Genomic DNA, 17,538 nt, shown 5'->3' with positions numbered 1-17,538 from the left:
AGAAAATCGTCCTCAATTGCGATTGAGACGGAAATAATGCTGGCTTCACTGATGATAATAATAATAACTGATCTCTTCGTCGAACAACACATTGCAACCTGTGGATATTGAGAGAGAGAGAGAGAGAGAGAGAGAGAGAGAGAGAGAGAGAGAGAGAGAGAGAGAGAGAGAGAGAGAGAGAGAGAGAGAGAGTGAGTGTGTGTGTGTGTGTGTGTGTGTGTGTGTGTGTGTGTGTGTGTGTGTGTGTGTGTGTGTGTGTGTGTGTGTGTGTGTGTGTGTGTCACTGTGCGTGTGCGTGCGCGCGCGTCTGGAGATTTCACTCCCGTCTGTGGTCACTCAGTCAGTCTCTATCTGGGAGTGGGACGCTCCGACTGCCTCCAGCCCATTGCTGCGTGCTGCGTGCAGCGTGCTGGCTCTGGGTCGCAGCAACAGCAACAAGCGTGCATGTGGGAGATTCGGGGGTGTTTTTCCGTGGACCTGACGCGTGAACTGCTTTTCGGTTTATGAATGGCACTGACATGGAGGAAATACCGTTTCAGAAGGTCAAAACCAGGCGAAAGAAGAGCCCCTGTCCGCCGGGGCTGCCTCTGACCGGCAGCATCGCGTGCGAGGACGAGTTCGACTGCAAGGAGCTGGAGTGCCTCTTCCAGAACTACAACCTGCGGCTGGAGCAGACGTCCACGCTCAAAGCCCTGGCCGTGCTCATCGTGCTGGCGTCCACGCTGGCCGTGGTCGAGGTGCTGTCCGGCGGGCCCGCGCTCACCGTGCCCAAGGGCTCCCACCCGGTCCACTGCGTGGTGTTCGTGTCCCTGTTCATCGTCACCAATGTCAAGTACCTGCAGGTGACCACGGGGCGTCATTTGGGGGCACCAGGGGATTGGCAATTGTGTTCACGTTTAACCTCAAATTCCGTTATTTTATGCATGTAGTCCAGAACTCGTTTATTAACCACTTTCAACGTGGCGTCCCAATTTTGGGAATGACATTACAGGCGAACATCTTCAAACATTTTCTCTTTTTGACCCCCCAAACAAATAGCGAAAATAGTGGACTGTTTTCGCTGTTTTAGAAATTAGGCTAAAGTGGTAACCAATTGTTTTTTGCCACCCCTTATTTATTTCCCCTCTGAAATCACGCCTCTGACTGCAGGTGACCCAGCTCCAGCAGATCGTCAACCTGACCTTGCTGTTCGGCTTCACGTTCTCCTTCCTCTGCTGCCCCTTGCCCCTCGGCGGGGCAGGAGGAGCGGAGTCCTACCCGCCGTCCCCGGAGCAGGGCATGTGGCAGCTCATACTGGTCACCTTCGTGGCCTACGCGCTCCTGCCCGTGAGGACACTGTTGGCCGTGGTGTTCGGGATCATGGTCTCCATCTCGCACACGATCGTCACCGCCACTTCGGTCACAGTCAAGACACAGAAACTATGGAGAACGGTGAGTAGGCTACTTACTAATTAACACCATACCATATCCAGCCCAGTTCGCATAGACACAAATATATAGGTCTATATGGCTATCTAATAACCTCGTAGGTTTGTATTTGAATCATTGTTATTAAAAGCAACCAAACTGGACTGAGCGATCAGACGAGTTCAAATCAGCACCACGGACAGCTCCTCGCGCAGAGTCCCACTTGCATGCCATACAGTAGGCTAGGCGGCCACTCAAAACAAATCGGGTGTCAAATGTGATTAATTATGAATGAACACATGTTTAGGAAAGCAAAGACATTATAATGAGTTAACCCGCAGGCAGCTCTTAATGTGTCCAGGCGAGTCATGGCCAGTCGATATCTGAGACTGAGATCTAAACAAGAGCTGCTATGACGTTTTGGCCACAGACAATGAGCAATAACAAGTACATTTTTAAAGCTTTTATTAAAGTCTTCCCTAAGTCCTGACTCCTATCACCTTCCCTAAGATTTGACATAGTTGATTGAGACTTAAGTGTTATAGGCTATCCTTATTTATTCACTCTCCTATCATCAGCTTTATTGTACAGGTCATTGTTTCCATTAGACAGTCTAATGTGGATCAATCACTTTACCTCTACATTCCCCTCTCTCACATAACCAAAAGGACCAGAGTTTTAAAGAATTACGAACTAGAAGAACTTAGAGGAACTGTACCCTTTGTCTTTCTTCTCTGTACTGTAGCTTTAGCCCCTGTCAGAGGCCCTGATAAAACTGTGCAATTCTTTGGTTATGAAAATAAAATCAGGGGCCCTGGGTTCGATTCCCTCAGGGGGATGCTGTGGGCGCTGGGGGGGGGCGTGTTTCCTCCTCCGTGTCATCAACGCCCACACCCTAGGTGGGGTTGGCGAAAGGGCCTTTCTGTGTGGAGTTTGCATGTTCTCCCCGTGTCTCCTAGGGTAGATACCCTCACAAAAACATGCAGTAATCATGGTTTATACACTGCCTCCCCCTGGCCAGCCGGGGCTCCCCAGGCGTGGCAGAGGGAGAGCAGAAACCAGGATTACAGGTCAGGCAATTGAAGAAATGTGTTACAAAGTCGTGGGATCAAAATTAAAAATTAAATAAAAAATAAAATCCGGAATGCCATCTCAGAGCAGAAATAGAAATTGGTGTACTACCATATGCTTGCCTCCCCCCGCTCCCCTATAGTGTCTTTCTTGCTCATTCCCACGAACAAGCAAACACACACGCACAAGCACGCACACACGCACATACGTATGTACGCACAGTGGCGTCAGTTCAGCAAAAGCCAGGGTATGGCAAAGATGGGAGTCCTCATGGAAAATAGGCATTACATTTTTGATAACACAGTTCTATTGTGAAAATAGCTGATCTACATGCTCACAACGCCTCGCAGATGTCTGGAAAAAAAAAAACGACTTTTGTCAGTTTTTTACACTGGTTTCTACGGTTTCTTGGGCTGGATATGGCAGCCTGGAATGGTTTTTCAAGTGCAGCTAAACTTAGCATGTTAGTAATCTTGCCACAATTAACAATAATGCATTGCACCTGTGCAGCTCACCTGCGGAACTTGGGAATATACTTTTATTTTCCCCCCTCGACCCAGGGTATGGCAGCTGCATACCCCTGCCATACCGAATTGACGCCCCTGTGTACGCACGTTCATGTAATGTCGTCAGGTGTAGGGAATGAGACATGACACATCAGTCTCTCTACAAGGGGAATTGAAACCTTTTGCCTCAACAACATACAGTATACAGTACCATGAAGATTGTGTATTCACTAGAGGAGAGATTGAGATATGATTTCCCCCTCCTCGACAAGGACAGTTGTTGTTGGATAGTTTTTTCTTCCTACTATGTATGCTGTAGCCAGGACAATGTGTGAAGGACTGTGTTAGCTGTACTACCAGGGACAGCTTGCTAATCCACTAAGCTGTGTCATGACCCCACATCACCTTTTACTAACCACCCCATAGATCACACCACCTCTGCCTGCTTCTCAGCACGCTGCTCTGTGTGTTACAAACACGGTTGGATGTGTTGAAAAAAGTATAACAAATTTCTCGCATGACAAATAGCGGAAATAGCCCATCTACGAGCTTGTACTGTACATGTGCAATTCTTTTCTAATTGTTTTACGATTAGCAAAAATTCACATTTTACAACCTTTGACAAACCTCGATACAATTTGCTAATTTGCCCAAAATATGAAATTATGACACGTTTAATGTGGTTAACCTGCATTTTAAATTCAATTGTTAAATTGTGATAGTATCAAACAAAACCATCAAACATTTCAGACAGACTACAATACTTTTCCTAAAAGTCTGACTATTTTTTCCTAATTCAGTCTGACCACAAGCAGGGATAAAACATCCCGATAGATATTCAATAGAAATGCATGATCATCAATCAATAGCAGAGTATGGATAGATTCAACCCCAGCCCCATCCCCCAGCAAATTGTTCACAAAAATGTAGCAGACAGAATAGGGACTATAAGAACCATACTCAAGAACATTTATCAAAATGCAGTGACAAAGTGTTTCTTTTTTGGAAGGCAAAGAAAACTTTTAGGGCCTCAAATAAATTATTACGTGAAACGTTCCTTGGCTGAGGGTGCAATGAATCAGCGATCTGTCAGGTTGGCTGTGCCATATGTTAACTATTTTCATCTAAATAACAGCTCGTGGCGTTGTTTGTGTTTTGTTAGCTAAATTAATCAAGTTTGAAGTGTCAGTGGGATCACCAGCGGGAGACACCTGAGGCTTCATTAGGAATTCAGAACCTCAGATCTGTTTCTCAGACTCTCTTGTATATGATTCCTTGTCAGTCTTTTATATATCGTCGTTGTCGGGTGGAAACCTTGTAACTCCAAGTTTCAAATTTGTATGTTCTTTCGCAAAGCAAAGCCCCGCTTCATCGTACAAGGCCGTCGCACAAAAGTAGTGAAAACAGCAGATCTACAAGCACACAACGGTGCTTGTAGATCGGCTGTTTTCACTAGTTTAGTTCATTTTTTTAAATGATATAAAAAACGAATGGTTTTGGACATACAAGGTTTTCACCCGACAACGACGATATACTGTATAGGCTATAAACAGTGAGACAGAAAACTACCACAACAAACCCAAAGACCCCAGTACCATTTGTTCCAACTAATTAGATATTGCGTTATTTGTTAGAAGCTGCCCACTCTTTATACTTCATCATTGACTTAGGCTGTAGCAAACACCAATGATGAATGACTGGACAAACACATGGAGAGAATGAAAGGCTATATTGACTTTTTGCTCAGGGCAACGGCCCACTCTTTGACACAGTGTTCCCATTGTTCGTGCGTGAAATCACACTCAGCCAACCTTGGTGTCTCAAGTAGGAGCACCTTGTATCTCCTTCCCAATATACTTGGATATAGAGGAAGGAACACACGTCTAACACAGTTTCATATGCACATTGTTATACTCTACACACAATTGCATAAAAAAAAACACAACAAATTAACTCATTTAGAACGGGTACACATTATTGTGTATCATTATTTTATGCTTTAACTATTGAAAAATAGCAGATATACAAGCTCACAGCGCAGCACCGAGTGCCGCGCTGCAAGCTTGTAGATCTGCTATTTTTGAAAGAATTGTGAAAATTAGAATTTTGACCCGATTCTATAAGTGTAGGTCCTCACATTTTTTCCAATTCTACTATTGTGAGGACATTTGGTCCTTAGTAGGTCACAAATGTAAGACCACACGCACGCACGCACGCACGCACGCACGCACGCACGCACGCACGCACGCACGCACGCACGCACGCACACACACACACACACACACACACACACACACACACACACACACACACACACACACACACACCAGATGGTTCAGTTACCTTACATCTAAACTTAACCTCTCAGCTGCATCATGCATAATAAATGTAAAGCAACAGCACATATGTTGCGCCACAAGAAGTTGCACTTTATTCCAATGTGCCTGTCAACTTGTCAAGCCAAAGTAGCCTACTTTAAAACATGTAATGCTTATCATCATACTGTATGACTTCCTCTGTGCCTTTGGGCTCCATAGGGCCTGTCGGCCTTTTACTACGTGTTATATGTCATCACAGTTACAGAGGCAAATTCCCACACATTTAACATACAGTACTTCACAGCTAAAGACATTCTAGTGTACTTTCTATTTTGTAAGCTAGTGGCTCAAGATGTTTCGCAGGGGTAAAGTTCCTGCCCACCACTGTGGAGAGTAGGCTAGGGCTTTGAATCCTTAGCGGTGCACTCCAATAAACACAACTAGAAACTAGAAAGATGTAATTGGAAGAGGCCAAACCCCGTTCCTATGTGAAAGCCCCCTGTACCCCCAGACGGGGGTATGTCCAGTGGGCAGCTCAACTTTGTTTCCAGCTCAATGTTAAATAGGAATTTGTTTCCAAAGTGTGAAAACAATGTATACTAAGGAAAATGAGGGGAATAATGTCAAGTATCCATGATTTTAGTATGTGGTACATAATTATCAGACCTATATTTATCCGTCAATAGCATTTTAATTATAATAGTAGGATAACTGTAGTCCCGGGGGTTTCCAGAATGCTGCATAACTGTTTCCTGTTCCAGTTCAGTTTCCCATACTGTAGCTTTGTTGTATTGGCTCTGCGGCAGATTTGAACCGGAAACACATATCGTTGCTGTCGGGTGGAAACCTTATATGTCCAAAACCTTCTTTTTTTTAACAGGTTAAAATTGTGAAAATAGCAGATCTACAAGCACCCAACACCTCAAATTGCGAGGCATTGTGTGCTTGTAGAACTTCTATTTTCACAAATTTTGTGCAACAGTCTTATATGATGAGGCAGGGCTTTAATTTACAAAAACAAATTGGAAATGTGAAACTTGGAGATAGGAGGTTTCTGCCGGACAGTGACTATATAAAACTAATAATGTGTTAATGGTACAAATGTGCTGCTGCTGTGTGGAAAGCAGATGTGACTTATGTGCGTGTGGGAAGCCAGGCGGGGAGGGCCACCTCTGTCCGTCTCTGCACTGGTGACCCCTACTGCTCGTCAGGGCACCTGTTTAGGGGGAGCTGAACTGGAATAATGTGTCCCTCCACCTCATCACGGGAGAGTGTTTTTTGCAGGTCTTTCAGTCCGAATGTATCAAAAAGGCAACTGGGTTAAGGCAGCGGAAGCTTGTGATTGGCTGCGCGGAGGAGCCGAACACCAGGGAGACGGAGATACACCTAAACCCTAACATTAACCCTAACCCTAACCTCAGTAAAACTAATGCTGGTGAATGCTAACCTGGTGAAATGCTAACCTGCCGATGCTGGTGAATGCTAACCTGCCGACGCTGGTGAATGCTAACCTGCCGACGCTGGTGAATGCTAACCTGCTGACGCTGGTGAATGCTAACCTGCCGACGCTGGTGAATGCTAACCTGGTGAATGTTAACCTGGTCCGGCCAACGGGAGGTTGTCTCCACCTTAACATGTTTTCGATACACTCGGACTGAAAGACCTGCAAAAAATACTCTCCCCTGCGTCACGTCCTCTCAGTGAAACTCTGGTGGCTTCTCGTGCATCAAAATACACCCTCCCACGTCGTACAGGGGGGAGTGGGAATTGGCAGAGTGACTGAATTGGGAGAAAAAAAGGGGAAAAGATGAAAAGATAATTGTTTGTGGAAAATGAAAGCGTTTAACTCTCAGATACCTGGAACGCGCCCGAGTCGCGTTAGATTTTAACCACTTTAACCCTTATTTCATGCTTTAACTATTGAAAAATAGCAGATATACAAGCTCACAGCGCGGCACCGAGTGCCGCGCTGCGAGCTTGTAGATCTGCTATTTTTGAAAAATCGTGAAAACGAGTGCAAGTCTTTGAATATCTTTGACCCGATCTTTGACACGACTTCTAAATCCTTCCTTTAAATCAGTGGTTCTCAAACTTTCTCATGTCAAGGACCCCCAAAATTGCAGGTATTTGACTGCGGACCCCCATTTCAAAATATGTTGTCCCAGGGACCCCCCAGAAGCAAATATTTGAGTTATAAATGTTCGCTTTTAAATAGATATATTCAAAGACTTGCAAAGAAAAATCTAGATTTTTCAAAAATAGCAGATCTACAAGCTCGCAGCGCGGCACTCGGTGCCGCGCTGTGAGCTTGTATATCTGCTATTTTTCAATAGTTAAAGCAGTCAATAATCCTAGGCCTAAATGGGTAAAAGTGTGATAGCATCTGCATTGTGTTGCTTTACAGCTTGTTGCCAACACAGTGCTGTTCACCAGCGTCAACCTGTCAGGGATGTTCGTGCGCATCCTGACAGAGCGAGCCCAGAGGAAGGCCTTCCTACAGGCAAGGAACTGCATCGAAGAGAAACTCCGCATGGAGGATGAGAACGAGAAACAGGTACAGAGACACCTTGGGGTGTCACAAGGGGGGGGGGGGGGGGGGAGTGGGACAGAGTTACTAGGGCCCAGGATGGAGGGGTCTTAATTATTTTATACTTTTGCTATTGAAAAATACCAAAAGTATTTGAAAAGTCGTGAAAATGTGTGCAAATCTTTGAATGTGTTTTTTAAGCGAACATTTGGAACTCAAATTTTGCTTCCAGGTTACTAAATATTTTTAGATGGGGCTCCGTGGCCAAATATATATCATTTTGGGGGTCGTTGACATGAAAAAGTTTGAGCGCCACTGACTTAGAAACATAGGTTTTTCTTTTTAAGGATTTGAAATATTCAAAGACTAGGCTCACAGCGCGGCACTCACTCAGTGCCACGCTGTGAGCTTGTATATCTGCTATTTTTCAATAGTTAAAGCACAAAATAATGCGTAATAATGAGTTCCCAGTCTAAAAGGGTTAAACCCCCAACCCCTATGAAGAACATTCACTGGGGGCTTGGCCTGCACTGAATCCTTGTAAAATAGCCGATCTACATGCTCACAACGCCTCGCAACGCGAGGCGTTGTGAGCATGTAGATCTGCTATTTTCACAATATTCATCTACGGAACTGAGTCACATTAAATGTAATACCTACAATCCCAAGTGCTTGTCAGGGTGGGGGTCCCCAGTTCAAATATGTTTATTTTGGGGGTCACAGCCTAAAAAGGTTTGAGAACCCCTGGTATAGAGCATTAACAAATTCATTCACCAGGGGCATTGACAACTCATTCTTATGACTTCCTATGTAGCCAAGCTTTATAAACTATATATTTTTTAAATAAAAACAAACGAATATTCGACTTCGGTGGACAACGTCGAATAGTGACTTTGATATTCGAATATTCGAATATTTGGTGAATGCCCTAACACACACACACGTACACACACTGAAGGTCTCAAATACTTTATGTCTTAATGGATGCTTTGACTTCATCTCTCTTGAGTGTTGCAGCAGTAATGTGGAATCAGTTCATGGAGCGTTACTGGATAATTCATCCCATGTACGACTTACTTTTGGCAAGACACATCATATTTTCCACACAGACAGGCTTCCAGCTGCAACAGAAATGGAACAATTCTTTGCAAGTAGCTTGTCTTTGCTCTTAAAAGGGCCTGCGTGATTTGCAGTCCCCGTACTACAGTACATGTCCTAAGCTGCCAAAAATAAGGATCTGATGACCCAAACGGGTGATTATTTACATCAGCTCCTTATATTTCATTAGCTTAGACATGTATACTTATTCCATATACAGGTCAAATGAACAACCAATCTCCGGAATATATACAACATCGTGGCTCTTGTGAACTGTGTTTACTGTTTATACCTAGTGGTGGCAGATATACTGTACATACATACGGTATATATATCGTCACTGTCGGGCAGAAACCTCGTATCTCCAAGTTTCAAATGTGTACGTTTTTTCGCGAAGTAAATCCCTGCTTCATCAGACAAGGCCGTCGCACAAAAGTAGTGAAAACAGCCGATCTACAACGCCTCGCGGTGCGAGGCGTTGTGTGCTTGTAGATCGGCTGTTTTCACTAGTTTAGTTCATTTTTTTTAAATGATAAAAAGAACGGTTTTGGACATACAAGGTTTCCACCCGACAACGACGATATACAAAAACACACACACACACACACACACGCACACGCACACGCACACGCACACGCACACGCACACACACACACACACACACACACACACGTTGAATTCACCTCTGACATTAAGCCTTTCTGTCTGGTACTTTCATTCCATGCTTCTGGCATTCTCCCATATGATTACTATGTGAGACTATATAACTTTATCTTAGTAGTTCTCTCACTCTTTCTGTTTCTTTCTCTGTCCCTTTGCCTCACATACATACGCACGCACGCACGCACGCACGCACGCACGCACGCACGCACGCACGCACACACACACACACACACACACACACACACACACACACGCACACACACACACACACACACACACAAATAGGAGCGGCTGTTGATGAGTCTATTGCCCAGGAATGTAGCTATGGAGATGAAGGAGGATTTCCTGAAGCCTCCGGAAAGGATATTTCACAAAATCTACATCCAGCGTCATGACAATGTCAGGTAGGATTCAATTCCCAACAGTCTGAATGGACCTATATGTCACAATAGATGAATAATGATTGTACTGTAATACAGTGGTTCTCAACCTTTTCAGGCAGCGTCCCCCAAAATAATATTATATAAAAAGAGTTGAGGAATTACATTCTGTATAACATGGTTCTATCGTGAAAATAGCAGATCTACATGCTCACAACGCCTCGCAATTTCTATTCTATTCTATTATTTGACAATTTGGGCAATGTTTAATTTGTCATTTTAGAGGTATTAAAAAGTCCTTAAATTGTCACTTTAGAAATGTGCAGATACCCTCTGTACACTTAAACTGTATGCTGGTTTGTTTGCTGTTGAGTGAGAAAACAATGTTGCACATTTAGCTAATCATCTGGGGACCCCCCCCAAAATAATTTGGGGACCCCCCCGACCCACAGGTTGAGAACCACTGCTGTAATATAAGCTCATCTAAGCTGGCCAATTGGCTTTGACAGTCTTCTTTCAATCTCCAGCCTTTGTTTGTTCCTTGTGGCAATTTTATTCGCAAATGGGGGATAAATGCTTTGTATGAAAAGAATAACTTGACCTTACATGGCCCCAGGGGAACACCATGGAGGCTGCATAATGAGATAAAAAAAAAAAAGACAGAACTTAACACCACCCAGGCCTGAAAACACACTGGTGCATTTCACTGTCAGTGCAGAATGGCAAGGTCACAGCTCTTTGAATGACTCCTCCAAGTGATTGCTTGTGGGTGCAACACATGCCACCTCTTGTAGAAAGAGATGGGGGCCGGTGGCCAAATACATATGATTTTGGGGGTCCTTGACATGAAAAGGCTTGAGCACCACTGACATAGAAACATAGGTTTTTCAAAAAACCTTAGAAGGATTTGAAGTATTCAAAGACTTGCACAAATTGTCACAATCTTTCAAAAACAGCAGATCTACAAGCTCGCAGCGTGGTGAGCTGGTAGATCTGCTATTTTTGTCTAAAGTTCTCAGGATTTGGATTTGGAGTACCCCCTGTAGTAACTCTGAGGACCCCCTAGGGGTCCCGGACCCCCTGTTGAAGACCCTTGCTCTACACCAAATGTCTGCTACAAAAGAGCTACAATATCTGCAAGCTCACAACGCGTCACGTGATCTGTTGTGAGCTTAGAGATCTAATATTTCCGCCAAAAGTTTGCTTCCTTTTGCAGAATTGTCTTGTGCAATGTCCCGCCCATTTGCCAATTTCCCAACTGATTTGGGGTTTATCTGCTCTGTGTGTCTTTCTAAATCGTTGCTGTCAGGTAGAAATCTCATATCTCTGTGTTTCAACTTTTATGTTTTTTTTTCATGAATGAATGCCCTACTACTTCATCATACTAGAGTGTCACAGAAAGTAGCAAAAATAGCCGATGTGACACGTTGTGAGCTTGTAGATCTTAAGTGAAGATTTTAAGTGAAAGTGAAAGTGGTTAAGTCTGTCTTTGAGTTTTATAAAATTGAACCAACGTATTACAAGAGCAGGGACGTGCTGGCCATTGGGAAAAGCGGGACAACTCCCGAATGGCCGGTTCATTCCCGGCCGGTCCAGGCCGGCCATTAGGAAAAAAATAAAAATAAAATGTCGGCCTTCGTTCCATTTTGGGGGCTGGGCGGCCAACAAAGTAAATCGTCACTGTCGGGCAGAAACCTTGTATCTCCAAGTTTCAAATTTGTAATTTTTTCGCAAAGCAAAGCCCTGCTTCATCGTACAAGGCTGTCGCACAAAAGTAGTGAAAACAGCAGATCTACAAGCACACAACGCCTCGCAGTGCGAGGCGTTGTGTGCTTGTAGATCGGCTGTTTTCACTAGTTTATTTACTAGTTTATTTATTTATTTTTAAATGGAGTCCAGAAAAAAAGACGAAACATTTCTCCCTCACCTCCGTCCCCCACGGTTGACAAAAGTTTGCCACGGGTAGTTCATGTGTACGTACGTTTTTATCGGTTTTAATCCGTCGGGTTGAGTGTTGTCCGTAAGGGTATGGACAGAGAGAAAGACAGAGAGACCAACGGACAAAACGGATTAAATCTCTCTCCCCCTCCGTTTCTAGTGTAGACTTGCGGTCCTTATGTATTATTACTTATGGTACTTTATTGCTTTCATTCTAACCCTGTACATCACTGCCAACCTTTCTCTGATTTCCTTTTTCAATCTTTGATTGATTGATTGATTGATTGATTGTCATTTTTATTGGCATACATTTATAGACATATGGTTGTAAATATCTGTCAAATGTATATAAAACACAAAAAAGCTTGATAACTTATTTCCATTGTGGTCCTTTGAGTGCAAATGTGTGTGTAAACTGAACGTTGCGTGCTGGGGTGTGTGGTTCTGTAGATGGAGCAGCCACTGACTGTCCAGTCACATCCAACTTTAGGCATGTCTTTAATTAACTCCATAGCGTTAGTGGAGTTCTCCCTAACGCTATTCCATCCGGTGGAATATTTTTCATTTTGCCCTTGAAATGTATTTTAAGTGTGTGGGGGGCTCAGACTGCGTCCACTAAGTAGAGTAAGCTTTCAACTACCCACTGATACCTTATTAGGGGTGAAACAGTTTTGGTTATTTTCGGACCAGACAAGACGGCTTTCTGGTTTTGCCAAGCCGGAGCGGAGTAGAGGAACATATACAGTAGCGTTAGGGAGAACTCCACTAACGCTATGGACCAGAGCTAGTCTTTAATATCTCAGTCACTTGATTGTTTCTCTTCATTTCTGCTTCCTGTTGCGACTGTATCCTTCAAATCTTACTTCTACAGAGTGCACTCCTGTAACTACTGTACTGATAGCTGTGGTTATCTTCTTACATACTGTACCTTTGTACCGTGTCATCGCTCATATATAGACCTGCGTGCATGAAAATGTGACTCTTTGTACATTCACCTCATCTCCCTTGAATTCTTAATTCAAGGGAGATTAAACACTTTCTGAAATACTTTTGATTCACATTTTCATTCCCTTCTCGTTTCTTCCCTACTTACCAATACACTCTCTCCATCTCTCTCTCTCTCTCTCTCTCTCTCTCTCTCTCTCTCTCTCTCTCTCTCTCTCTCTCTCTCTCTCTCTCTCTCTCTCTCGGTGCTTCTTAATTCACTCGCACCACCCTGCTCTGTCTGTATCTTCCATGCTCCCCTTTCTTATCTTACCTCTCCTCCCCTTTGTGCTGTCAGAGAAGCGGGGAGGCACGAGGCAGAGTTTGCTTAGCCCCGGGATTAAGCTGCTGCAGGGGATTAAAAGCAGTGGAGTCTAAATTGTCGTTGCATAACACTGTGCGTGTGATGGTTAAATGTGGACACATCTCAGTGGAGCTCCACTGATTGCTTTTGTGCCTTGCACTCCTTCAGCTAAAGCTACCCTGTGAGAGTAATCTACGCTCGATGCGGACATGATTTATGTGATTTGGGTGGGCCGTAATTAGAACGCAAACAGTGAGCAGTACAATTTACTTAACGTTTTCTCATTACGTTTACGAGGCTGAGGGCGACATTTGATTTGATTTGATTGAAATCCAATACGAGAGAATGTGGTAATAATTATGGTCCTGCAAAAACAGTACAATAAATCAGCAATGGCACCAAGTGACCCCAAAGCTGTGGGATGTCAAAGTCTTATAGTTAGTTAGGGGATTCATCTAATGTGAGCGCAGTGAAGGCATTTCCAGAAATGGTTAAGAATTGCTGTGTTCATATATGGACGCAAAATGGCAAGTGGAAGCTCAAGTTTCATGTTGTACAATGAATTGTGAGCTCAACATTGTTTCAGCTACAGTGACATGCCCAAAATATACTGGCTTAATAGATATTATAATGCTAGACTGTACTATAATCTGATTGTAGTGTTTCAAATCGCAGTTCTAATTGTTTCATCATATTAGATTTTGTGTGAGAACAATAGGGTATAAAGCAGATAATGGAGTTGAGTGTCTCTGCTACTTCCATTAAGCATATTTGGATCTCAGGAGGTTGTGGTGGGGGCAATTAAGGCATGGAGTGAAATTGAGAATTGTGAGGAGTATAGCCTGACTCTGCATAATTATGTACTATATGGGGCATAGCCTACCCTGATTAGATGGAATAACTGCAGAAGAGATTTTTCTACAGTATGAAATAATATCTGAAGTGTTAATTGAACTTTGAGAGCTAAAATAATGGACCCGGAACCCGGAATCTTTTCACTTTCAGAGTCTAATTAACACATGAATTTGACAGTGTATGCATAATTTTGCACCTGTGCAGAGAAAGAGAATGGCAGACTGTGAGAAATCTCTCCTTTTGTTGTAGACTCAAATGAAAGGGAATATGGGACACTTCCCCTAAAAGAAAACAGAGCTGGCACATTCACTGATAGGTGCAGGACCAACAAAATTCACAGGCAAAAAAAAAAAAAAAAGTCTGCACACTGTGGCATACAGGGCTCCCAGTCAGAAGCTTTATTAACGTTTCAACTAAAACGTCTTCTTCAGAATGAGAAGACAGGCTCCATTGTGTGGGAGGAACACATCAGTCCGACGTCTCTTACTCCGACCACTTGGCTACGCGTGTAGTTAGGGTTAGAGTTCAAGATAAGATTAGTAATGGGAAGAGTCGGACGAACGCAACATCGTGGTGATTGTGTCGGAGCAACCCTACGCACCCCCATTGTGTTCAATGGGACGCCAGGGCCCCTAAAGTCTCCACAGTGGTGGGCAGGGACTTAAGGTGGTTGCATTTCGTTGCGTTTTGGAAATCCGAAAGCCGTAGGCCAGGGAGAGAGAGAGAGAAAGAGAGAGAGAGCAAGGGACAAAAATCGGGAAAAATCAACTCTGGTCCGAAAATAAATACGAAACGGGCGGCAGTGTGCAAACGTGATTGACATAAGGTGAGGTCGATTTCTTTATTCACGCACTCCGAAATTCACTCCGATATTCGGCCCGAAAAACGCAGCAGTGTACAAAGACCTTTAACCCCTGCACCATCCAAGTGCCCAAGAATGATCTAACACAGTGGTTCTCAAACTTGGGGTCGGGACCCCAAGTGGGGTCCCCAAATTATTTTGTGGGGTCGCCAGATGATTAGCTCAATGTAAAAAAAAAAAACGGTAAACAAACTTACATAAGTATACAGGGTATCTGCACATTTATAAAGTGACAATTTAAGGACCGTTTTAATACCAAACTGGCCAAACTGTCAAATATGAAGTAAGCAAGAGGCGATCATTGTGGAAATAGCAGATCTACATGCTCACAACGCCTCGCACTGCGAGGCGTTGTGAGCATGTATATCTGCACGCACACACACCTGCACACTTATTTGCAGCCACTTTTCTTCTTGACATTTGCTGCGTTCACCACAGATACCTCATCACTGAACAGATGCTTCAGTCGTTCGGTGTCACGGTCACCTCTCTCTCATTTGGCCAGATGTCAACAAACACCTGACTACAGTACATATGCTCCAGGAGGTCGTTGACCCCAAAGATGGCACAAGACATGTATTCTTGCTGTATGATTAGATTGTACATCTCATTTGTCTAGACTAGCCCTTACCCGTTCAAAAATATGAGCTCCGAAATGATGTGCAGTGTGTGGGTTATGGGATGTGCACTGTGCACACAGTATATGAGGGATGGAAAGTAACTTTAACTGGTGCTTGCATGCTAATATGTAGGAGCATCAATGTAAGAAATACCCGTTCCATTTAACAGCTACAGAGATACTGTGTACCGATCTGCATGATTTTTGGACAACATCTGTAAGAGGGCCAGAACCCCCCCGCCTGCACACACACCCCCACCCCCCCCCCCCCACCCCCCCGTGTGTGTGTGTGTGTGTGTGTGTGTGTGTGTGTGTGTGTGTGTGTGTGTGTGTGTTTGTGTGTGTGTGTGTGTGTGTTTGTGTGTGATTGTGCATGGCCTGAACAACAGCGCCCCTCCCTTAACATGTGTGGTCACAAAAGGTACTGTAGGCTAAATAGATATAGATACACCATAAAAATGCTAATATACAGTATATGATTTGTGAAAGTGACAAACGGGCTTCACAGTTATGTTAGGTGTGTTCATATGCTAATGGTGATGCGATTTCAGATCAATTGCTCCAGCCACTGAGGAGAAACGCTGTTTCAGACAGACAGACAGACAGACAGACACTCACTCACTCACTCACTCAGACAGACATTCGCAAAATTATAGTATAGATGGCTAGTGCCACAAGGGAGATAGGAATAGGAACATTAGCATAATTGGAGGAATGCCCCTTGGAATTTGAGCCCTTGGAAGGACAATTGTGGATGAGAGGAGGTCAAATATGGCTCTTGTTGCAGATTGCAGAGAGGGTGTATTAGATGACGAATAACTAATCATCCCTGTATGAATGGCTTCAATGGATTTGTAGCCTGGCTTGCTTTGAATGGATCTGGCTGTGAAAGAGGCATGAACTGGATGAGGGAGTGGCTTGTGTTGAGGATTTGACTGAATGAGGCAACTTGAAAATAAAACATGAGTATTGCCCTAATGTGTACCCAATATGGCTGTTTGTTTGACTTCAGTGCCATAGGAGCAAGCTGTAAACAGGTGTTTCAACATTGTTGCCAATGTTTAGTGGTTCATTTTGTGTTTGTTTTAACCTGTATTAGGTCAATAGACATTTGTATTGTTTATGCAAATACATTTGTGCTGTTAGATGGTATTCACATACTGTATCTTCTGATGTTATTGTGGGAGAGAGGATGGCCATGGTGCCCTTCACTGTGGAGGTGCTGGTTGACAAGGTAATTGACATCTTAGAGCAGTCTTAACAAGGTGATTCACATCACCCTGGGGGCGCCAGTCTGTGGAAAATAATGTAAGAGTAGGGATATTGATAGCAAGGCTTGGTCACCTTGATCACCAAAGGTAGCATTTAAGCAATTAACCCAGGAGGCCAGCCCAGGACGGGTACACATTTTTGTGCTTTTACCCCTCAGGCCGGTGTATTACAGTACATTGTACAGTATGTAGTAGAGTAATTTTTGATTTTTTTTCCTGAACATTTTCCATAAAAGCCAAAAGTGTAAGCTATCAAATAGTTTTGGAATTTTGTTTCTAGCTGCTACAGAGGTAATGTGTAATATGTTTTCCAGAAAAAAACAGTGGGTAATTTAAAAAACGGACTTAGGTCTTTAAGGCTTTTTTCAAATCGGACTTAGGCCTGAATGGGTTTAAGGAGCAGGATGTTTATTATGCCTTTGAGTCAAAAAGCATAAGGGAACCCTCTGCTACTGGCTTAATTGTTGTGAGATTATTTAGAGATGCCGACTCTATATGCAAATGGCCTTGCCCTAGATGACATACTCTTACTGTACTCAATCATGCCAAAATATTGGAAATCAAATAAATTTACACATTAGGCAATTCCTTGACCACAGGACTCAAAACACAACAGCCAATATTGTATCTACAAAACACACCTAATCTATATGTCTGTCCTCTGTAGCTGATTGGTTTCATGAATTCAGATTGGAAAATCTCTTTGTTGTTTCAACCCACTCACATAATTATATT

The 17,538-nt window shown here is 43.5% G+C and overlaps 1 protein-coding gene across 5 annotated transcripts in view; it reads left to right on the top strand.

Annotated features, from left to right (window-relative positions):
* Positions 1 to 503: 503 nt before the first annotated feature.
* Positions 504 to 17,538, top strand: part of LOC308285906 (adenylate cyclase type 1-like) — a gene marked incomplete at its 5' end in the record, with an annotated part of 58,717 nt that continues 41,682 nt past the window's right edge. For all 5 annotated transcript variants that reach the window (XM_080726805.1, XM_080726804.1, XM_080726803.1 and 2 more), the window contains 4 exons: positions 504 to 842; positions 1,150 to 1,431; positions 7,707 to 7,856; positions 9,876 to 9,994. In XM_080726805.1, the coding sequence (XP_080582931.1) occupies positions 504 to 842; positions 1,150 to 1,431; positions 7,707 to 7,856; positions 9,876 to 9,994 (890 nt within the window). The remainder of the gene's footprint in view (positions 843 to 1,149; positions 1,432 to 7,706; positions 7,857 to 9,875; positions 9,995 to 17,538) is intronic.

Source organism: Nannobrachium achirus (genome assembly GCF_963921795.1).
Source record: "Nannobrachium achirus genome assembly, chromosome: 5".
NCBI classification, from domain to species: Eukaryota; Metazoa; Chordata; class Actinopteri; order Myctophiformes; family Myctophidae; genus Nannobrachium; species Nannobrachium achirus.
This window is presented reverse-complemented; position numbering and strand designations above follow the sequence as displayed.